The sequence below is a fragment of the Lycorma delicatula genome, chromosome 10 (assembly GCF_047948215.1).
Source record: "Lycorma delicatula isolate Av1 chromosome 10, ASM4794821v1, whole genome shotgun sequence".
NCBI classification, from domain to species: Eukaryota; Metazoa; Arthropoda; class Insecta; order Hemiptera; family Fulgoridae; genus Lycorma; species Lycorma delicatula.
This window is the reverse complement of record NC_134464.1, coordinates 797,805-823,249: the sequence shown is the minus strand read 5'-3', so window position 1 is coordinate 823,249 and position 25,445 is coordinate 797,805. Positions and strand designations below refer to the sequence as shown.

The 25,445-nt window shown below is 30.1% G+C and overlaps 1 protein-coding gene across 5 annotated transcripts in view; it reads left to right on the top strand.

Moving 5' to 3' along the window:
• The window catches only part of LOC142331534 (lysosomal alpha-glucosidase-like), a 46,394-nt gene extending 21,924 nt beyond the window's left edge, over window positions 1-24,470 (top strand). For 2 of the 5 annotated variants that reach the window (XM_075377519.1, XM_075377520.1), the window contains 3 exons: window positions 3,017-3,157; window positions 12,747-12,867; window positions 18,863-18,998. In XM_075377519.1, the coding sequence (XP_075233634.1) occupies window positions 3,017-3,157; window positions 12,747-12,848 (243 nt within the window). In that variant the 3' untranslated portion in view covers window positions 12,849-12,867; window positions 18,863-18,998. Of the gene's footprint in view, window positions 1-3,016; window positions 3,158-12,746; window positions 12,868-16,553; window positions 16,759-18,862; window positions 18,999-21,858; window positions 22,010-23,832 lie in introns of those variants that run through there. The other 3 variants (XR_012758028.1, XR_012758027.1, XR_012758029.1) reach the window with 3 other exon arrangements.
• The last annotated feature ends 975 nt before the right edge of the window (window positions 24,471-25,445 follow it).

Below are 25,445 nucleotides of genomic sequence, written 5' to 3'. Positions count from 1 at the left end.
AGCTGGATTTTATATGCGTGTAATTTTAATCTTTGGTATAAAATTTTGTGAATTGTTCTTGAAATATCTAACAAGGCTTTGAATGAGAGATTGATTGTTAGGACTTCTGATTGCAGATCGTCTAATTAATTTGACAGTTTTGTCTGGTACTCCTGATCTGCTGGTTGATTTTTCCTTGAGAACAGATTCAGTTTCTTTGAAATTTTTGAAACGACATCATATATTATTTCTTGAGGTGGCTCTTTTCCATATTTACTTATAGAAATGCAAGTTGAACTAAAACTACGGACTTTAATTCAGCATGCCACAAAACACACTTTGCTTTTTCTTGAATAGTGAGCATAGTAATGAACTAACTACCCCTCAGAAACAATACAAAAACCGGTGTGGTGGTGAGAACTGCTGTTATACAAACGTTTGGGTTGGAGGCTATCGACACAACTGCTCAAAATGTTTCTACTGCCATCATCTGAATTACATACACCCCATCATTTTTTCATGAAGACCCTTTATAAAAGCATTTATGAAAATAATTGGGCACAATTTATACATGTTAAATGAAGATTAAAAAAATCCTATATTTTATTTATTATTATTATTTAAACACTAACTGAATGAGTAGTATAATTTATAAAAAAGAAAATTATTGAATTCTATTTTAAAGAAATTGATTTTTATTGAATAAAATCCTTTAACCTTTGGTTAGTAATTTATTAAAAATGCCAGGAAAAACCAACAATAAAGCTCTTCTGACAGAATGAAGTGCTGTGTTGAATTACACAAAAAATTCTCTTGTCTGTTTTGACAGCGATGGAGTATTTAATTATTAATTTTTTAAGAAAAGTTTGCACATTGTTAAATATAGATTCACGGATAAATTAGAATTCTTATTTTGTAAAATACATAACATGATTTATGTTTATAAGCACAAAATGATTTGACAATTCTGTTTTATATCTGACAATTCCTAAATTTTTTATTCTGCCCTTTAGTCCCTTTTTTTTACTGATAATGTGGATGGTACCTCATATTCAGTATTTACTCACTGTTTCACTATTTTTTGTATTCAGATGGTTAATTAATATGTCAGCTTGAATTCCATGATACATTCTTTAAAACTCTTGAAGTCATTTTCAATTTCAGCAGCTTGCAGCATTTCAACCACGTATCAGCATCTATTGAAGCGTTGTTGTCCCCAATTTAACTAATATTTCTTCTAGCTTTTACACATTACATTTTGATTACCCGGTTTTTCTATTATTCATCAAATGAGATCAGTCAGGTTAAAGTCTTGATAATAAAAATCCAGTTTAAGAACTGCCTTATATTTATGTAAAGCATTTCTTGGAAAATGCTGCCAAGAGAATAAGTTACATCTGGATTCGTTGCTTGTGACAATTAAAGTAAAGATTTACTTTGTTTGACACAGAGTTTTAAGCAAACCATTGAATTTTCAAAGGAGGTATTTCTTAGCCACTCCATTTCTATTTTATGGTTTGCTATGGAAGGAATTTTTTCAACTTTTGATGTAGGTATGGCAAATTGTCAAGCACCAATACGCTATTTGGTTGTAAGTTCTTTATAATTTTTTATTTAATCGGTTTTTGAAGTTCTGTAGATTCATATTTTCATGATAGTTACGTTACCTTTCTTGAGGTAGTGGTCCTTGTTAATAAGGAATTGTAAACAAACCATTTTTTCACCTTTGGTAACCGGTGGATGGACTAACATGCTGCTTCTGTCTCTACATTTTTTTGGTTGAATGTAAAGTTAAAGTGTAACTTTCAACCGTTCAAGTATAGTTCTCTTTTCTTTTAAAAATTTCTTGATTGCTTTCAGATAAGAGATTCTTTTCATGGCAGTATCTTTTCTCTCATTCATTTTCTATTATTTTTTGTCGTCACCCGCTTAACTTCTAAATCATTTTATATAATCCTTAAACATGTTTCTCCCCTTGTCACTCTAGATCATGTTTAAACTTATTAAGTTGATACTGTTAATTGTGTACAATTCTGATTCTCCTAAAAGCTGATGAATTAAAATTCTCAAGGAGTGTTACAGGTTTCTTTCTCTTGTGATTTTTATATGCCACGTATAAACTTGACTGACCTTTTTCAAAAAAATATACCTTCAGCTTCCTTTTTTATATTTGTTATTAACAATGATGGATACCTGATAGATTTATAGTACTAAAGCAAAACTTACTGAAAAATAATAAGGAAATTACAATTTCATTTAATTTTTTATTGAACTCTTGTTTTTTCTTCATTAAATTTTAGTAAGTTTTGTATAATTTTTTTATTTTTAACTTTACTTTTAGTCATCGATTCATAGTTGAAAAAAAAAGTCACCAGATTTTTCTAATGGGGTAACACAAACACTAAAACTACAGAAAAATATTGACGATTAAATGAAAAGAAAAAGGCCCTAAAGATATCACTTTGTTTAGTGCACAAATGATTTTAATAGTCACAATTGTTCTCAGCTGACAAAACTGTGATTCAACTGGTACATTATTTGTAATAAATTTAATTTTATATTCAGAAATTAAATTTCTGAGAGAATATATTCATATTCATATAACTCTGTTCTAGAATGTAGATAAGCATCTTTTGTACTGGACTATATAAGTGATTAACTTATTAATTCTAAATGAACCTGTTCGCTGATGATATCATGGTAATGGTTAGTTTATAAAAAAGTATTACAGTTGTTTTACCACTACCATATTATCATAGCGCCAATTTATAATGGAAATCTGTACTATTGTGTGCATTTTTATAAATTTTTATCAGTTTGTAACCTCTTGAAGGTATCATGAAGAGGTATACTTTCGTTGTTTTGTAACTTTAGCGGTTTATTAAAATTTAGTTTTGATTGTTAAAAAATATTCTTGCTTACTTTTATTTTTTATTTATTTATTTGTTAACTATATTTATTATAAAATTATTGTTGTGGATTTATAACAAATATTACTATTTATAATGAAGAGTTTTTTTTTATTTATTTGTTACAGAAAGGTATGCATTATTTTGTTATTATGGACCCTGGTGTGAGTGGTAGGGAACCAAATGGTACTTACTCACCATATGATGATGTCATAGCTCAAGACATTTTAATGAAGGATTTTACTGGAAATAAACCACTTATTGGAAGGGTAAATTATATATAATTCTTAGTAGATGTTCTGTTGTGATTGTTTTTATGTTTGCATTTATATATGTTTATATTTTTATTTAACCTAGTTTTTTTTTGTAATTCTTCGGTTTTAATTTTAACACAGAAAATAATTTTCAAATTCTTTATAATAAAATAATTTAAAATAAGGATGAAATTTCCATTTAAGATATCATTATTTAATTATGTAGAAGGTTTATGTTTTAAATCTTTGATTTATTATTTTTCACATGCCCAAAATTGATCTCTCAAATTGGCTATTAGTGAGTCTTATGCCTGTTATAACTTGAAGAATACATAATTAATCTGTGTTAAATCTTGAACTGTAATAATATATGAAATATGAACATTTATAAAAATTCATTTTCCATTAATTACATTATTTATTTCATTGCGTTTAATACTTTCACATCCATCTCTGCTTTATCAGAATGTGTTATGTGGAAATATAATTTTATATCTACATTTTAATTTTATATGTTTATTTGCTGCAAAAATATTGTGCACTGTTATAAATAAAGCCTACTGTCAAGTATCTGACAACTGTTTTTATTATTTTTATTAAATAGTGAAGACCGCATTCAGATATTCGTGTATATGTTTTATGTTATCAAGGATACCGACTTTTAAGCAAGTCGTAATTTTCAAATTCTGTTTAGTCGCTCATTAATTTAGATATATGTATGTATGTCATAATTATGAAATATATCATTGTTATCAGCCACCGCAAGATAAAAACCACTTCAGCATGTTTCCAACTAATATGGTCTTCTTTGATCTTATGTTAATTTGGTCCAATTAAATTATCATCAATCCAATGAGCCTTTGGTCTTTTTCATGAGTGTTTAACATCTAGCGGTATCCATATTGAAGTGCTGCTTTAGTCCATCTGCCATTAGTTCTTGTTTCATGGCTTGTCTACCCGAATTTTAATTATTTAACTTTCATGATATGTGCTTTTGTATGTTCTTGGATTCATTTACAGGTCTTTGTATCCCATCTGGTCACTCCAAGCACACATCATTCCATATTTCTTTGTGCTACCCACAGTTTCTTCTGAAATGATTGAACAGTTAATGTCCAAGTTTCACTACCAAAGAACTGGAAGGATGCATCGATCAAAAACTTTCATTTTAAGGAAAAGGGGAGTTTATTCTTGAAAATGATGCTAAGTCTCTGAAATGCCTGCCACCCAAGCTTAACTTGTCATTCAATTTTTTCATTGGCCAAGATATATGTAGTGGTGATCTATCTGTTCTAGATCTTCTCCAAAGACAAAAATCTTTATTTCCTTGGCAAACTTGTTGAATATCAAGGTAGACTGAGAAGAGCATGGGTGATATAGTGGTGCCTTGTTGTACATCTTTTTGTACATTTATTTCTACTTGTTTGTACAGATGATAGCTTTTGCTTCTTCATATATCAATTGTTGCAATTTTATGTAAACTGTGTTTACACCAATGCCTTGTCATAGTTAATAAAAGCCATATATACGTAGGGGGATAGTATACTGTGTATTTCTATGACTTTATGAAAACCTGGATGTGATCCATTGTGCTAAAACCACTTTTGAAGCCTGCTTGCTCCTTTGGTTGTAATTCATTCAGAGTTTTTAGCATTGTTTTGGCTATTGTCTTGGTGAAAACCTTTTAGATAACTAAGAGGAGGCTTATTGGGTGATAATTTTTCAGGTCTTCCTGAGTCCTTGTGTAGAAGAATCGTTTCAGCAGTCAGGATCTTTTGGTTTTTGAAGCATCTTAAGTGCCTCAAGTGCAACCAATTTTTTCAAGTGCTGAGTGCAATGTTTTACCACAGCTTTCAGGATCTCAGCATTAATGTTATCTGTTCCTGAAGCTTTCCTGTTTTTCATCTGTTTTTCATTGATTTTGCATCCTGTATTTCTTCTACTAAAACATGTGGTGCTTCTTCCACAGGAAACTCTTAATTTTGGCTGATTTTGGTCCTTTTATGAATTAGAATAAAATTTTTCAGTTATTTCTAATGTGTTCTGCATAAGAAATCATCTTCTCATTTTAAGCCAAAAATTTGTTTATTTACCAGTTTACATTTTGCTCTCTTACCTTCTTCCAGCATCTTTTGCACTAGTTTCATGTTAAACTGATGCATTTCTTCCTGGTTGCACTTCCTTACGGTCTTACAGAGTTCAACATTTCAATTTATTAATAACAAACATTTCCTGAATCATCGTTTTATTCATTGGACTAATAGTTTCAATTGAGATTTTTGACAACGATGTTTGTCTGATGGTACTGTTGACTTAGCTGAATCAAATATATTGTTGACAATTCCTTCATTGTGTTTTTATATGTCTATATCTTCCAAATATTGCAACAGAGAGAAACAATTCGATAGATTAAGCTCAAAACAGCTCTTATTTTCTAATAGCTTTTCAGTGTTTATTTTCTTTTTCTGGAGGTTTTTATCAATTTTTCATCTTCTTTTCTAAAATTTATTCCCACTTTAGCTGTGACCATTCTATGATCATTTCCAACATTGATGCGGTTGAGAACAGAGTGCAATTGCATATTATTGCTTTATTTATTGTAATCTAATTTAATAGGCAGCAATGTATGACCTTTTTTTTATATTGGTTATTAAAACCATTTTTACTTTATACATATATACTATGTACATTTTTACTTGAAAAAAAAAAATATTTTATCATTGTTCATAATAAATATTCATGAATTCATTTGTAATGTATTTATTTAGCTTAGTTTACAATGAAAGTCAAAAAATAAAGGGGAATCTTGATCTCCCTACCAGTCCTGCCATGTATGCCAGCAAATATTGTTCTGCTATAATTCATAACCTGTATCAGCTGTTCATTGAAAGTTTTGTTTCGCCGTTAGCTATTTGTAATTGTGTTTAAAAAGTCTTTTTAAAATGAGTGCTCCTTTGTCTGATTGCACCAAGGAAGAAATGCAAGCAGTGATACGTTTCCTCAGTTCAGAAGGGATGAACCAGCAGAGATTTTTATCAAATACAGCAGCAATATGGAGAGAGTTGTTTAAGTGGAAGCAAGATCTATGAATGGATTACTCGCTTTAAAAGTGGTAGGATTTCTCTCTGTGATGAACAGCACATGGTAGGTAGGCCTTCTACTCCTTCTACTTCAAAGACTAATGACAGTATTGAAGTGGTTAAAGAAATGATTCTCGGTAATTGATGAATTACAGTTGACATTGCAAATGAGTTGAATATAAGCCATGGCTCAGTATTTTCAATAATCCACGGTCCTTTAAACTTTTAGAGAGTCTGTGCTTGCTGGGTTTCACATTAATTGACCGGCATCCATAAATAGAATCATTTGAAAATTTCCCAGATGCTTTTGAAACGTTATGAAATTGAAAGAGACTCATTTCTTAAGTGAATAATAATCGTTGATGAGACGTGAGTTCATCACTTTGAACCCAAGAGTAAGCGACAAAATTTAGTGTGTAAACATTCTTCATCTCCCACAGCAAAAAAGTTCAAAACTCACATGTCTGCAGGAAAGGTGATGATGATATTCTGGATATGGAAGGTTCACTTTTGGTTTACTTCACACCTAAAGGTCAATCAGTAAACAGTGACAATTACTGTGAGCTACTGTGTCATGAGTCTGGAATCATGAGTCTGATGAAGAGCCCATAGAAGCTGTGAAACATTTTCTGCACACCAGACCGAAAACTTTCTTCCAGGAAGGAATTTAAAAGATGGACTAAGTGCATAGAAGTAGGAGAGGATATGTTGAAAAATAATGCATGTATCATTTATGTAAGTACAAATAAATATATTGATTTTTTGAATTCCACTTTTCTTTTTGGCTTGCCCTCGTAATAATAATACTGTGTTTATTTCTAACAAAAAAATGCATTCAACCTGAAAAGACAAAAAAAAAAAATTACATTCAATTTAAAAAAAGAAACACAACATAATATACTCATTACTAATAATATAACAATAAATAAACTGAAAACACTTTCTTCCAAACGTGGACATGACCATAAGGTTGTCTGCTCAGTTGGCAAAAAGTTAGAAATTAATAAATTACCCATTATTACTTATTATAAAATTACTTATACTTTGTATTTTTTACATACAAAATAAAACATTCCTCCTTTTTCCCCCCCTCATCTTTGACCATTTATGCAATATTAATTAATACAATGGGCATGCAGTAGTAATAAAATGAAAAAAAATGTATAATATTGTACAAAAATTAGTTAAAAGTTAAATTCCGTTACTAAACTTTTCTTATAGGCTAATGCTTCATTCAAATATTTCGCTAGAATTCTCCAGTCACTTCCATTTAACAGCCCAACTACTACACCTTCCTCTGTTAGTGTGCCTTTCCAATGCCATAATTTCTGATAAAATAGGACATTTACCTACAAAATGAACAATATTTTCCTCCTCACTGGTATTACATAATGAGCATATCCTGTCATTCAATTCCCTACTGGGATTAGAATTGAGAGGAAAGGATGCCATTTCTTGCTTTAAAAATAATATTCATAAAACGCCTAGTTTCTGTTGTTAATGTAATTATACATTCCGAGATCATGATCCAATTGAGAGAATGGACTGTGAAATTCCACCCTATGCACTAGACACAAGGTAGTACTAGATAAAAATAATGGTATATTATCTTTAAAAAAAAACTTTTCCACAAACTGTTCCAATGCAGACTTCACCACGGCTGGATCATTGGCAGCTGAGAAATAAATATCACCCCCAAATATTTATAGCTATTTACTACATCAATGGGATTGCCTCCAAATGTACATCTTGTGTACATCCTTAGTATTTCTCCCCATCTAAAAACTACAATTTTTTACTTATCTAAATTAATATTTAATTTCCACCTGCTGCAGTAATGAAATTTGTTGATCATGGTCTGAAGTGTTTTCGGCTCAGATGCTAACAAAACTAGGTTGTTGGCATAGAGTAACGCTCTGATATTCAGGTTACGGATTCATATTCCTTCACCCACTTCCTCTTGCAAATCATTTACAAATAGAGGAAATGATAGTGGCGAGAGCAAGCAACCCTGTCTGACACCACAAGAAGTATAAAACAAATCGGTTACTCTGTTTTTACACCAGACAAAAGATTTAGTGTCTTCATAAAATACCTGCACCAAATTTAAAAACTTACCAGATAATCCTAGGAGGAGAGTTTATAGAAACATTCTTGTCGGTCTATGTTATCAAAGGCAGCCTTAAATCTATAAAAAATAAAAATATTTTCTTTCCTTCTTTACAAACCTTAAGGTTAATTATACTATAAAGATTAAAAACATTATCTGTTGCAGAGTATCCTCTGCAAAAACCTGGTATTAATTTAAAACCCCGTTCCTGGATATCCACTCTTCTAATCTTTGCAATAAGATGCCTGTAGATAGTTTCAACAAAGAGCTCAGAAAGGATATACCTCTATAGTTACCGACTGAGTTCTTCCGGACAGTTTCTACCGACAGTACTTCCTGCAATGATCCTTTTTTGTCAAAGGGGAAGATTACTGAGTTCTTAAAGGAGTTTGGAATGCTACACGAATTAAAGATAAAATTGAATAAATTCAGCACTAGGGATAAAAATTCATCTGGAGCCTGTTTGTAAAACTCGAATGGGATTCTATCAATACATGGGGTCTTGCCTTATTGTTTTTGACTTTCTTAATTATTATAGCCAATTCTTCTTTTAAGATTGGTTGGTCCAACTGTTCGTCTTCTGCATTTGGGCATGCATAAATTGTATCGAAACTTGTATCATTGGCAGTAAGCAAGGCTGAGAAATGAGCATTCCAAACATCCAGACTGATATCGCCTGCACTCATATATGGCTTAATCTTAAAAGACAAATAATTCCCAAAACTGTCCCTCACGTTACCAAATTTATCAGATATTTCAGATATATGGTCGCTACACTTCTTCCTGCACAACCTTTTGTACTCTTTATTAGCATCCATATAGTCCCTCTTAACTACCTCTGAATTGTTAATGTGGTACAATTTAAGTAATCTAAACACCCTGTCCCTGGCCTTCCTACACTTAGCTTCAGATCAATTTTGTTTGAGCAGTACTACTTGTACTTTTCTGCCATTGGAGTTTAAATTATTAGATGCCACCGTATAAATACAATCATTCAAACATCAACCACCTCGTTTGCATTTTCAGGTAATGTTATTCATAATTCTCACAACCTATTTGTGTAAACTAAATCATCACTTCTAGACCAACGTAATTTTGAGAGCAAGGGCAGAATTTTTATCTGTATTAATTTCACCATAAATTTCAATTTGTAGTGGTATATGATGCAGAGAATGCATTTGGAATGACTACGAAATCCTTAATTATATCTAATCCATCAAATGAGACAGTCAAAATCTATAACTAAGGAATGATCTCCTACCACCAATAAAATTATATTCTCCATTTTTATTACCACCCATCCTTCCATTCAACACTATTAAATTAAAAGATGCACATTTTTATTAATCTTAGACCCTTTCTAAATGCAACTACATCTTTAGAGTACCTTGTGTACTCTAACCTGGCACCTATATCTAACTCTTCCGGCGTGCTTTGATCACTAGCAATTCTCACATTGAAATCCCCTATCAGAAGACAACATCTGTTTTTCACATGATCCCCCATCCAATTTTGCAGTTCACAAAAACCTTTTTCCCATTATACTTCACTATTTCCTGATAAATAAACAGGGAACAACAAAATTTCCTTCTGTGGATGCTGAAATAGAATAATGCCCATTCCATTTATAGCCTACTACCATTCCACCTTTAGGTCTTCCCATGGTGAATTTCTGGTAGCTGGTAGCCATCAAATGGAGTAACCTGAAAAATAATTCTCCGAGGAATCTACCACATCAGATTCAACATGCCTCTCTGTTAGAAAGAACACATCATAACTACTAATGAAATTAAAAAGATCTAAATGACTTTGCTTTCTTTCTAAATTTGCGGTATTATTTGGTAACCTGAAAAATAATTCTCCCAGGAATCTACCACATCAGATTCAACATGCCTCTCTGTTAGAAAGAACACATCATAACTACTAATGAAATTAAAAAGATCTAAATGACTTTGGTTTCTTTCTAAATTTGCAATATTATATGGTAACAACTTAATGGAACCACTCCTATCACCACTGCACACATCATTAGAAGCCCTCTCCTCCCAAGCCTGACAAACAAACCCTTACTATTATCTGTTTTCCCTTCCCAACACTCTTTTCACCATTCCTGATACATCTTTTTTGAAAAATTCAGATAATTTTCCAGTCCCATCTTCAATTTTTTGCAACTCCTTTCTAAGTGCCAATAGAATAGCCCTCTTTTTCCATGTTTCGACAGAAAAATCCTTATGAATGACATATCGTGTGTTTTTTAATTTGTATGTATTAGATAGAATTGCCAGAATGTCATCATCTCGGGGTATGTGTGCAATAATTGGTTTATTGTTCTTACCAAGACAATGTGCCAGATTATTAAAAATTTCAGATTTTGTTTTAAGAATCTGATTGCAAAAATCAAGTACAACCTTTCTGACATCATCATTCCTATTGTATTTTAAACGTTTGAAAACCAGGTTATTTCACAGAGTCCTGTCTTCTAAATTGATCAGCTTATCCTTAATTAACAGATTTTTCTCTTGTAAAGAGCTAACTTCAGCTTTCAAAACTTTGTTTTCTTCGATGAGTCTTTCTTCATGGCTAAACATGCTAATCTTTTGTTTAGTAAATCACTTCTAATCACTGACGTTAAATTATCAATTGAGCCTCCTAGTATTCCAACTATTTCAGCTGTATATTGTGAGTTCACTTCAAGAATTTCTTCAGTATCTATAGCAATCTGTTTTTCCTAATTATTAGAAATACCTGTAGCTCTAGGAGATTCCAGGGAGGATGGTTCCCTTTGACTTTTACCCTTGAAATAATGTTCAGTATTCTTCATAGCACACACATGTATAACATATAAAGTATATATATATATATATATATATAACGTAATAACCATTTCAACACACATACTAAAATAAATAATACAGTCTCTAGGTTCTTTGTAACTTGGATACCCCTCTGGTTAGGTCTTTTAAAAAAGTTTAAGAGAAAATGACCTTTATACTTGATTAATTTTAAGTGTACAGAGTTATTTGCCCAACTTTAGTTATTCTGTCTATTAGGGTAAGATGCACAGGAGCAACAGGAAATTGCCTAGAGGGCTGTTAAGGCTTGGAAATGAATAGGACGCCCCTGAGTAGACAGGCAGTATACAAGGTTTATAAATATGTAATTGGAATGAAGTATACGTATATATATATGTTATAAAATAATAATAATATAAATTAAAAAGGTATTAAAAAAAAATAAAAAAATAATCTGTGCAAAAAAAAAGAAGAAATTGCTATCTTACAATTTTTTTTACAATAGCATGCTATATTACGTTTAATTAGAATTATCAATTTTAACTATTCAATAATTTTGAATACTTTTCAAAACCAAGTTAGAGAATTCAGATAACAGAAGAATTTGAGATAGCAACTTCCTAGAACAATACTGTGGCTATACTATTCCTATAAAATCAATTAACAACTGACCTAGTTGTTAAGACTCAGGTTTCATTTGCTCCTTTTTTATTAAAAGAAGGAACTTTAAATTGTATTAAAAGGAAAAACTTTAAATTTTATTAATGGAGGACTTTTAAATTTTAAAATAAAAATTTTCACTTTTTTTCTTACGCTTATTAATTGAATGTCTAATACCCTATTTTTAGTCAGTCTAGTTTCATCCTCCAAAGACACAACATGTATTTATTATGAATGTATAAATAATTAATACTATAATGTTGTATATATGAATTACAAGTTCAAAAATAATTTATATTATAAAATAAAGATTTATTTATTTGAATGAACCAGCGAATAATAAATTATTTAGAATAATTTAAACCTAACAGGTATAGAACCAAGACGGCATGTTATTCAACACTAGTATAAACCAGATACAATGAGAATGAATTAAATGAAGTCTTAATATCAGTTTATAAAATCCACAAAAATAAAAACGCATAACTGAATCACCAATTTCTCAAGATTATCTTGGCACAGAAGTCATGTAAAAATTTACTAAAAAACCACAAAAATAACTCAAAAAACTACAGAGCTAATTAAAGTAATGTCCTGTTCCAAACAATGCAGCGCTGCTAACTTTATTTTAATAATAATATTATTTGGTTACTGTTTCTATTCCTATTAGTGTTATCATTATAGCTTAATAAAATTTGCATGCATGTTTGCCTAGTAATTTAATAAAATAATAAGCATTTTGCTTTTTAATAATTTGGGTCCAGGTTCTCAATGAGAATCTTTGTCTTATATAATTGCCATTGCTACCCTGCTGTAGCTGTGATTACTGTTCCTCCGATACTTTACTTTTTCTAATTACCCTCCACCATTTATTGAATTTTGACATTTTTTTAGTGAATAACATATTTTAATAGCGTGATTTAAGTGCTACATGATTAGTTAGAATAATTGTTATTTATTAGGTATGGAATGATAAGTCTACAGTATTTCCAGACTATACAAATCCAGAAACTGTTAAATACTGGATGGAACAGATTTCTAGGCAGCAACGTGAACAGTTTTAAGTATGATGGAATGTGGATTGTAAGTTTATTTTCATTATGTTATTAGGCAAATATTTGTTTTTAAAATAACAAAGTATTTAGAAGTAATATTTATTACTAGAAATTAAAAAAAGAAAATTAAAAAAAAACCTGAATTTTGTAAATAATTTTAATGTGTTAGACTTTTTTTAGTAATATAATAAGAAACATTTTGGCTGAAATTAAAACTAGATAACTTAAACTTTAATGATAAACCTTGTGATGTACTGTTTAAACATTTTATCTTTTTTTTTAAATAAGACAATCTAGTATAAAGTTAGTTTTAGTTAATGAATTATAGAATGTTAAAATAACAGCAAAATGGTATCCTCAGTGTTAAACAAACTGTATTGTTTTAATAGAAACAAGTGGTCTAAAATGAAACTGAAGAAATGGTTCCTGAAAAACATTTTCCTTTTAGGGTCAGTGATTTTGCTTGACAGATTACCTAATTATTCCTTTCATACTGGTGATTTATTATAGGTTTTTATATAAGAGAGTATTATATCTGTAACATTGAGATATATCTGTAATATTAGTATACTATAAATGCTATTACTATTTGACTACTAGTACTAGTATATTGGACTTTTGTTATGTCCATTATTATAGTCCGTAAACAAATTTTTTTTAAATTTTTATGCGAATATAAAGTTTTTACAAATCCCTCATATTTCCCATGCCAGCTGTGATGAGCATGCAGAAATAGCCTTATTCAGCAAGCCTTTTCATAGCCTAGGCATTCATAGAGAAATTCTAAATGGCTCTGGGCTATATTTTTACAGGTTCTGCAGGAATTTATAGAAACTATAAACAAGTGTCTGTTTTTATCTATATATCTTGAGTATTCTATGAAGTTTAGTTTCTATTATTGTCATTGTTTATTTTGTTTACATGTTGAATATTAATAATAACTTTTTTTTTCAGTTTCAATATTTTGTTAATAAAAATAATTTCAGAACTATTTATACAGATAGAATCCCATGTTTTTTTATTAAAAAAAAATAAAAAATAGAAATGCTTTCATTCATTAGGAAACAAACCACAGTAACCTGTGAAAAATTTTCCATAATATAAAGCAAAACAAATTCCCTTTATATAGTGTCAATAACTGAGATATATATATATATATATATATTGGGTGGTCCATTTAAATTGAGATACATCTATATATATCTCAAAAACTACACTCTCTTAGGAAAAAATGTTTCCTATTAAAGTTCTTCCAAGTTGTCTTGATAAGGTCAAATAAAGGTCATTTCAGGGTCAACTTAGTTTTTTTAATAGTAACCTATATTTTTTATTGAGAATTGAATTCTTTGCAAAAACATTTAACATTTCATTTCAAACTTTTTTTCTAAAATTGATAGTTTTTAGTTATCTTCAAAAATGTTGTAGGTCTATAAATTGGTGTTTTTAGTTTCATTAGGTCTAGCCCAGCTGATTTTAAATTTTAAATAAAAAACAATCAATAATGAAGAAGAAGAAGTTGAGCATGTAAACACCATTGAACTTTTTATTTTTAAATTAGCCTAAATTTGTAGTTCAAGTTACATATATTTGTCTAAGTGATCAGTGTCTTCAATTCATTTTTTTATTACTTTGTAACTCACCAAATATTAAATATTAAATTAATTAGTTATTATTTATTAGAAATTATGTTACGATTTACAATTAGAGTAAAAACTGAGCTAATTTTGCTGTATGGAAAATGCCACTGAAATGTTGATCAGACAGTAGCTTTATATGCTCTACGATTCCCCGGTAGAAATATTCCAAGTCATGCTTCTGTGTACAGAATTGTAAAACAGTTTAGTGCTACTGGAAGAACGGGGGCCATAAATAGGAACTGTCAAAATACTGTGACAGCAGAAAATAATGAAATAGCAATGACTATTAAAACGCCTAAAATTCTGTCCCTACCGCATTTCAGTTCATCAGGAATTGCATGGCAGTGACTTTGAATTAAGAGTAGCATTTTGTTGATGGGTGCCTGAAAAAGTACAGGTAGATTAAACATTTTTTCTTAATGTTCTTTTTTCCGACGAATCAGGTTTTACTAATCATGGAGCAGTAAACAGACATAATATGCAATATTAGATAGTCAAAAATCTACGGTGGCTAAAGGAAGTAGAATATCAATGTCTGTAGACTGTCTATGTTTGTTATGGAATCATAGGCTATAAATTAATCGGACCCCATTTTTTCAATGGAAATTTGAACGGAGAGAAATATGCAGATTTCCTAGAAAATTAGTTGTCCTTACTGCTTGATGAACTACCCTTGGAGAAGAGAAGAATGATGTGGTTTCACCATGATTGCTGTCTGGCGTATTATTCAATTATCATCAAAGTAGCTTTGAACCGTGAATATAATGATTATTTGATCGGTCGAACTGGTCCAGTTCATTGGCCTGCATCGTTCCCCTGACATTACTCCAGTAGACTTTTTTTTAGAGGGTTTCCTTAAAGAAAACGTTTACGTAGAAGTATCAACTACCCCTGAAAACATGAAAGAGTATATAATAAAGGTCTGTAGAAACATCAAGGTAGAAACTGTATTAAATGTTAATGGGTCGTTCTTAAAACATATGGAAAGATCACAGAAGTAGGAGGACACTTCAGACATATGTTGCTGTAATTTATGTAGAGTAAGTTTTTGTAGTTATTTTAAATAAAGAGCATAAAAAAAAATTATACTATTTGATTAAAAAAATTCATTAAAACATAAATGGATTTTATATAGGTTAATCCTTTAATTGGTTATTTATTCAAAATTTAATTTTCTTTATTTAAAATTTAAAATCAGCTGGATGTAACTCATCAGCTGGACTAGATCTAATGAAATTAAAAACACCAATTTATAGGCCTACAGCATCTTTAAAGATGAATAAACTAAAAAACTATCAAATTTAGAAAAAAGTCTGAAACAAAATTTTAATTTGTTTTTGCAAACAATTCAATTCTGCAATAAAAAATATAGGTTCCTATTTAAAAAAATTAAGTTAAAATTGAAATGACCTTTATTTGACCTTATCAAGAGCAACATAAGTTGTAAACTTATTTCCTCCTTGAAATGAAAAAATTTTTCCATTAAGAAACATTTTTTCTTAAAATGTGTAGTTTTGAGATATAGATGTGTCACAATTTAAATGGACCACTCAATATACATACATATATATATGTAAGAAATATTAAGCTATTTAATAAGTTACTGAAAAAAATTGCTGGTTTACCAACTCACAAGCATGTTAAACAGTATATTAAATAGATGGTTTCCAGTCATGGTAATTATTAATAATAATTAATAATGAACATAATTTTTTATTCTTTTCAAGGAGGTTCATGCCCCCATCCTCTTGATATTATTATTTGATATTAAGTTTTACTATTTTGTTGGAAAATTCTGTACTTATAGTTTATTAATGAGCATTAAAAATGTGACAAAAAATTAGACAATGTAGTTTCAAAATCTGTACAGAAGGCGGTTTTGAAGGTATGGTTCCTTTATCTGGAATTGCTTGGACTACCTAGAACTTGATCGATGAAGAAGATGTATAATTGGTCTGATGAGATATTTTGGAAGCATAATTATATTTATTTTTAAAACAAGTCATTTCAATTTTTTTAAATGCGTTCTCAATACAATATGTCTAATCGACCAACCAATCCTATGTTTACTGTTAAGGACATGAATGAACCATCTAATTTGGTTGATGGAAGTCTTACCGGTTGTCCAAATCATACACTGGAAAGTCCACCTTATGTTCCAGCTGTTGTTGGTGGTAAATTAAGAGCACATTCAATGTGTATGACGCAAAACATTTTAAAGGATACCATAATAACTTACATAATTTATTATTTGGAATGTCTGAAGCAATTGTCACAAATTTGTAAGTAAAATATGTAATATGTTATGATAACAGTGTAGTAATATTTACTTACAACCTTTATAAGTTCCTAATCATTAATTTATAATATTTTTACCAGAATTTATAATTTTTTTTAGGGACTTGCTTGTTTTTTTTTGTCTTCAGTCATTTGGTTTGATGCAGCTCTCCAAGATTCCCTATCTAGTGCTAGTCGTTTCATTTCAGTATACCCCCTACATCCTACATTCCTAACAATTTGTTTTGCATATTCCAATCGTTGCCTGCCTGCACAATTTTTTCCTTCTACCTTTTGGTAAATACCCTTCTGCAGCAAGCTAAATCATTTACCTTTATTACCTTTATATGATTATTATTCTATTGTTTAGGAGGCAGCTATTATCCAAAAAAAAATTACTTTTATTATCGTGTGTATTTATACAACTTCATTATATTCCTTATTTTCTGCTTATCTGTTGTCTTACTTAATTAAAAATTTAATATAATTCGTATTTGTCATATTAATGATTTTTTTTTGTCTTCAGTCATTTGACTGGTTTGATGCAGCTCTCCAAGATTGCCTATCTAGTGCTAGTCGTTTCATTTCAGTATACCCTCTACATCCTACATCCTACACCCCTAACAATTTGTTTTACATATTCCAAACGTGGCCTGCCTACACAATTTTTCCCTTCTACCTGTCCTTCCAATATTAAAGCGACTATTCCAGGATGCCTTAGTATGTGGCCTATAAGTCTGTCTCTTCTTTTAACTATATTTTTCCAAATGCTTCTTTCTTCATCTATTTGCCGCAATACCTCTTCTTTTTAACATTATCGCAATAATTTCTTTTTTAACATTCTCCCTTTCTTCTTCTACATTTTCTACCTTATCTTTTTTACTCAGACCTCTTGCGATGTCTTCCTCAAAAATCTTCTTTACCTCCTCATCCTCAAGCTTCTCTAAATTCCACCGATTCATCTGACACCTTTTCTTCAGGTTTTTAAACCCCAATCTACATTTCATTATCACCAAATTATGGTCGCTATCAATGTCTGCTCCAGGGTAAGTTTTGTAGTCAACGAGTTGATTTCTAAATCTTTGCTTAACCATGATATAATCTATTTGATACCTTGCAGTATCGCCTGGCTTTTTCCAAGTGTATATTCTTCTATTATGATTTTTAAATTGGGTGTTGGCAATTACTAAGTTATACTTCGTGCAAAACTCTATAAGTCGGTCCCCTCTTTCATTCCTTTTGCCCAGCCCGTATTCACCCACTATATTTCCTTCCTTGCCTTTTCCAATGCTTGCATTCCAATCTCCAACTATTATTAAATTTTCATCTCCTTTTACGTGTTTAATTGCTTCATCAATCTCTTCGTATACACACTCTACCTCATCATCATCATGGGCGCTTGTAGGCATATAGACATTAACAATCGTTGTCGGTTTAGGTTTTGATTTTATCCTTATTACAATGATTCTATCGCTATGCGTCTTATTAATGATTTATACGTGAGTATTTAACTTTCTGTAAATCAGTTTGCATTTTATAATGAGAAATATTCTATATATTATCTTAACTAATAAATGGCTAAATATCACTGCTGCATAATATAATTAATATGTTTTAAAAAACATTTAATTTAGTAAGAAATTCAAGAAAAATGTGCATTTAAATATTGCAAAAAAGCAATGTACAAATAATTTTCCTATTCATAAGAGTATTTTCAGTAGTTGGAAAATTTCTCATCTGATTCAATACTGTAACTGATATGTTTTTTTTTTTTTGGTTTTTCCACCCTTCCCCCTGGGCCAGATCCACAACAAAGCAAAGCACAGCCTGCCGGGTTGTCTTTTCAAACGGGCCTCCCTGTCCGCTGCTCATAAGTCTAGTCCAACAGGTCAGCCTGCTGGTTAGATCCTTTCATTGCCTGCCTCTAACCCCTAGGCAATGAAAAGATCTAACCGGCTGACCTGTTTTGACCGTTCTAACTGACATGTTTTGAAACGTACATACTGACCCAATATGTAATAATTCAGTAATATCAAATATAATACTACATTTTTTTTAATGAAATAATAGCAATTGTATTTTATGATGTATTGTAAATTTTTATTTCAGTGCCTTAACTGAGATAACAAATAAACGGCCATTCATTATTAGCCGATCAACATTTGTTGGTCAAGGTAAATATAGTGGATCATGGACTGGTATGATAATGTTGCTGTATGGGATGATTTGTACCATTCTATAGCAGGTACATTCAAGTTTTATGTTAATTGTAGATTAGAAGAATTAAAATATTATTTACATTTGGTAGAAAATTTAACGTAAAATTTATTGGCTTTGAGTGTAATAATTGTGTAAATTATATTAAAAGTAAAAATTTCTATCCCCCTTTCACTCTTGTTTATTTAATTACAATGATAGTTTGATTTTTTATCTATTTGTATAAATGAAATTTAAACTTATCTTGTTATAATATTCTTTCCATTATATCCATAATATTTGTTATGAATTTTATCCTGAAGTTAGCTAACATTTACTTACATCAGAATTCATAATTGAAGTTTATCCAGAGTCTATTATATAGATACTTATCAATTTCTGCTAGATATCTTACTTAACCCTTTTGTTACTATAATCAAAAATCCAATTGCATTACTCTAAAGAACATTGTCAATATTTATTGGTATTTTTCTTTTTAATAGCAAAAATTTATCTTTTTGAAGTACTTTATGTTTTTGTCACTTTATTCAGAAAAATCTGATTTATTTTGTATAGTATCAAATAATATTGTTTTCTTTGTGATTTAATAAAAATTAAGAAGCTTAATCAAGTTCCAGGATTGTAATTATCAATTTTAAAATTGACAAATTATTTTAAGTAATTCTCTACCGTATTTAACATAAACAATTTTTTTCTTATCTAAATTTTTGAAATCAAGTCTAATATACTTTTTTTTAAACATGTTATTACTTATTAATTAAGACCACCCCAGATGAAGAAGATTTTGACTAATATAGACTTATTTTATATGCCATTCTTTTGATTTCATCTTTGATTAGTTTAACAAGATAAAATGTTGATATTTTTTATACTGTTTATACAGTTACTTTCCATCTTTGTATTATAGTTGCTTGTATTGTAGTCCTTACAGTGTAGTCCTTACAGTCCATACAGTGTTTTCTGGGTGACGGTGCTAGCACAATTGATAAAGTGAAAGTGATTTCATTCATTGCATTTGAATATCATCAGTTGTGATGCTTTTATTTTTATTTCATTTTTTTATTTCTATTTTTATCCTTTAACTATTTCTATTTTTTTCCTTTTATTTGTGTACTGTTTTATTAGTCTATATACCTGTTTTGTAGTTAGTTTAATATTTTACTGTTATCAGTGAAGGGGCCCTTTACACTCTTCTTAGACTTGGTTGAAGTTTTAAATTCTAAATCCTCAACGTTTGCTGTTATTTTTAAAATATATATATATAAGAGGTCTGTAAATAAAGTAATGAGACTGGTTCAGAAAAACTTTTTATTTACAATCCAATTATACATGAACTCTATCACGTTTGAAATAGTTCCCTTGGAAAGCCGCGCAATGCTTCAAATAGTTTTCCCACTCTTCATAGCAGTCAAATGCTATGAAGAACTCAGAAACCAGAATATCCTTCAGATGGTCGGTTAAATTTTTTCTATGTTTTCTACTGTTCCAAAATGGTCTCCTTTGAGGTGTCTTTTTAAAGTCGGGAACAGGAAAAAGTCGCAGGGACTCAAGTCGGTGAATAAGGTAGTTGAGAAACTACAGGACAGTTTTTCTTTGCCAAAAACTCGTTAATTAAGAGTGCAGTGTGACAAGGTGCATTGTCATAATGCTGCAGCATCAGTCTTTGATGGCTGGTCTCACATGGTTAACTCTTTCACAGTCTTTAAAGAATTTCTCGGTAAACATATTGATTTACACTCTGTCCTGTAGGCAAAATCTCCTCATGGACAATGCCATTACTGTAGAAGAAACAAATTAGCATGGTTTTGATTTGTTCATTTTTGTTTTTTTGGACTTTGTGAGTTTGAAGTGTGCCACTTCTTGCTTTGGCATTTTGTTTCTGGGTCATACTCAAATATCCAAGATTCATCACCGGTAATAACATTTTTTTAGAAAATTAGGATCAGTTTCAATTCGCCCTAAAAGTTTGCGGCACACTTCCACCCTGTTTTTCTGTTTAACAGTGAGGTATTTTAGACCAATTTTGCACACTCTTTTCATGTCCAATTTGTTTGTCAAAATTTAATGGACTGTAGTATGGTTCAAATTCAATTGTTCTGCAATCATTCTGACAGTTAATCACTGGTGCACCGTATCAAGTCTCTGATTTGCTCAACATTGTTATCACTTTTTGACGTTAACAGTCTTTCAGAGCGTGGATTGTCTGCAACTGATTCCCGTCCATCTGAAAATGCTTTTAACAACCTAAAAACTTGGGCTTATGACAGAGCGTCATCTCCACATATCCTTTTCAATTTTTAAAAGTATTAAAAATATTACTACCTAATATAACCATACTAATATAACCATATAGCTGTTCATATAACCATATGTTTACTAGTAACTTTGCAGTGCTGCCACTTTCGCTGCTAAAAAAACTAGTCTCATTACTTTATTTACAGACCTCATGTATGCATATATATATGGTAGATTCCTTCTGTGATATTAGTTTTAAGTAAGTTTTTGAGATGTTAGTTGTGATACTATTTTCAAGTGTTTTTGATTTTAATGTCATTTTATGATATCTTTGTTCTGAGCAATTAAAATGCAAAAGCACATTTTTCGCCTCAAAAAAGTCATAGTGTATACAGTCTTATTTTTTACCTGTTAATTATGATTAAAATTTGTATTGTATGTACATTTAATTTAATTGTGAAGCTCACACATAATAACTTGTTCTAAACTTTGTCGTTAAAAATGAAACTATACAGTTTAGAACTGTGTGAAAATGAAAATTATGTTATAATATACATATTTCAAAGTTTATTGTTTTCATTTTGTAAAACACTATTCACAAATTATTTAAATAAAATTGATTTGATTAAAAGGAGTTTTATTTTTATTTTCAGATGTTCTGAACATGAATATGTTTGATATACTATTAATTGGAGCAGATATTTGTGGTTTTCAAAAAATGCTACAGTTGCACTTTGTCAGAGATGGTATCAACTTGGTGCATTTTATCCCTTCTCATGTACTCATAATTCTGATGATTGTGTTGTAAGTATACCTTAGTTGATATATTGAGTGTTTAATTAATTAAATACTTTGTAATTGGTATTATAGAATTAAAATATAACTTTATATTTAGTTCTAAAAAACTATTTATATTTAGTTCTTTTACCTAACCGGGTAAAATTATTTCAAGTTAATTACTTTTATCTGCTCATAATTTGTTGATTTCAGTAGAGTTAATATCTTTATATTGTTCATGCTTTTATGATCCTATTACTACACATCTTTGTACTATTTTTACTTATTTTTTTATTTTATGTATAACATATATCCATTTCAATAGTCGTTCTACTTTCTTTGTATATTATCTGAGACTTTGTATTTTGTCTTCTTTGTTGTGTTAATGCTTATATATCTGTATTGCATACGTGCACAAACATGAATATATAAATTTATATATTTCAATATACAGAGTGTTCAAAAGAGACCCCATCACGTAGTTTAGTTTATAAATAATATTTTATTGACAAACACTTAATAATTTACAGAAGGTGTTAAAAATGATGACCATCCACTTTTATGCACTTGTCAACATGCTTGACATGTTCCCAGCTATTCGTTTTAGCAGTACCCTGTCTATTTTCTGGATAGCATCGGTAATGTTTGTCTTCAATTCCTGCAGGGTGTGTGGATTGCTCCTATAAACAATTTCTATTAAGAAACTCCACAGAAAAAGGTCTGGACTTGTTAGATCAGGGGTCTATGTTGCTACAATCCTTTAGAAATGATTCTTCCACCAAAAAAATTCTGTAGTATCATAGTAGAGTGAGCTGTATGACAGCAAGTGGTCCTATCCTGTTGCAACCAGCAGTTACACTCATCCTCTTGCATAAGGCTATGAACTGTTGGATAATTTCTAGGTAGACAGCAGCATCCACAGCTTTTTTTAAAAAACAAGAGTACTATTATTTGTTGCCTTGAAACCGCATACTGTATGTCTATTTTATATGGGTATAGGGGAGATTCAAAGAAAATGTATGGGTTTTCAGTACCCTAGATCTAGTAGTTCTGATAATTAACATATCTACCAAGGTGAAATCACACTTTATCTGTGAAAAACACTTGATCTAAAATACCAATTTTACATCTAATGAAGTTCTTGAATCATTGACAGTAGTGAACCCTTTTAACATAATCAGCATTAGTTAGCTCAACCTTCATTCGATGTGGATAACATTTCAGCATTCTCCTCACTTCAGTGTGGGCTGAATCTAATGAAATGTTCTTTTCCTGGATTAATATCCACAAAGATTTACGAAGAGATATTGTAACCGCTTAATGTACTGTCACTTTAATGTACTGAACGACCTGCGTCGTTCAAACTAACCTATGTCAGGCATGTTTCCGGTCTAACACTGAAACTGTTTCACAAAATTTTTTAACCTTACTTTTCACAGGTGCTTCCTTCAAATTTCTCCCTGAACTTTCACTGATGCACAACATGAGATTTCATTTCTAAGTAAGTTTCCATCATAAATACATGTTCTTCAACAATCAACCACATTTTAACAAACAACAACACATGTTTAACAACTTTTTTCAAAAGCCAATGCTTGATACAGACTTGGGAGTACTCAGCTGTACAGGCAATAAACAGCCCTTCCCACTCCAATTCCACTCATACCAACATCTTCCACATTATTTTATCTATCTCGCCAACATATTCATTTTAAGAAAAATATACATAATATAAACTGTTGAGTTAAAGGGGCTCTTTTAAGTTGAACATCCTGCATATTAATATTTTAATGTATAAATTTGTTTGTTTCCATTTTTATGTGTGTATTGTTTTTTCTGTACTTTTTCAGGCACAGGATCCAGCATCATTAGGAAAAGATGTTCACTCGTGAAAACTTTTAATAATAATGGTAATTTGAAGAAACACCTTATAATTCATATAGGTGAGAAGAAATTTGCGTGTAATATTTGTTTAAAGACTCTTAATAATAGTAATTTGAAGAAACACCGGTTCATACTGGAGAGAAAAATTTTATATATAATATTTGTTTAAAAAATTTTAATAACAGTAGCAATTTGATAAAATATCTTATAATTGATACTGGGGAGAAAAAATTTACATGTAATATTTTTACAAAGTCGTTTAATCAGTCATTTTTTAAAGGCACTGGCGAGAAAAAATTCTCGTGTAATTTTTGTCAATTGTCTTTTAACCAGAGTTGTCATCTGAAGTCACATCTTTCTATTCATACTGGACAGGAAGTCTTTTAATAGAAAAGATAGATTAGAAAAACATGTTATTGTTCATAAAGAAGAAATTTCTGTAAAATTTTCTTCATAATAGTTTATACTTATATAACTTATAAGATTTACTAATGGTACGCAGTATAAAATTTAGAAGAAGTGTTTGTATTGTTTTTTAAATGTTTGTATGAAGTTAGTGTATTATTTGATGTACAGTATTATTAAATTTTGTTTTTAAGAATTACTTATTTAGTTTTGTTCTACTTGTTAGTAAGTAACCTGTACTTGTTACTTATGTACTTGTAAGTACATACGTACTTACAAGTACTATAAGTAAGTACTTATTTAAGTACTTGTACATAAGTACTTAAGTAACAAATTCAGTTGTTCTGTAATAATTCTGATAGTTAATCGCCGGTCATACCGTATCAAGTCTCTGATTCGCTTAACATTGTCATCACTTTTTGACATTAATGGTCTTGCAGAGCATCTATCGTCCGCAACTGATTCCTAGCCATCTGAAAATACTTTAAACCACCTAAAAACTTGGGCTCCTAACGAAGCGTCATCTCCATACGTATTTTTCAATTTTGAAAAAGTTTCAGTAGCATTCTCACAGAGTTTAACACAAAACTTGATTGCACAACGTTGCTCATAATTAGTGTCAATCATTTTTGTAACACACAGCAAAACCTTGTTTCACAAAAAGTTTGTTTACATCTTCATTTGGCAACAATAAACCAAAAATAAATCAGCTGTTCATATAACCATTTGTTTAATGATAACACTTTAGTGTTATTACTTTGGCTGCAAAAAAAAATAGTCTCATTAGTTTATTTACAGACCTCATTTATGTTTAATAAGTGTAAATGACATTATTTCCCGATCAATAACTTTCTTAGAAAATAACAAAATTAATTAAAAAGTAAGTCTCAAATGTAAATTTTGTTACACACGCTTGTTTAAATCAGTTGTAAAAATAGTGAATCATTAATTCATAAAAAGATACTCCATATTTCAAGTGTAATTTTATGATTGCAAGTGTGAAATATCATTTAAATGAATATCACATGAAAAATCACAGTTTTAAAAATTAAATATATTCTGTTGAACATTTATGCAAACATCTAAACAATATTACAACCTTTTATTGACTTTTCTTTTTTTAGAAATTTGAATTCTAACATAATTCAAAGTCATATGTGAATACCAGCTGTTA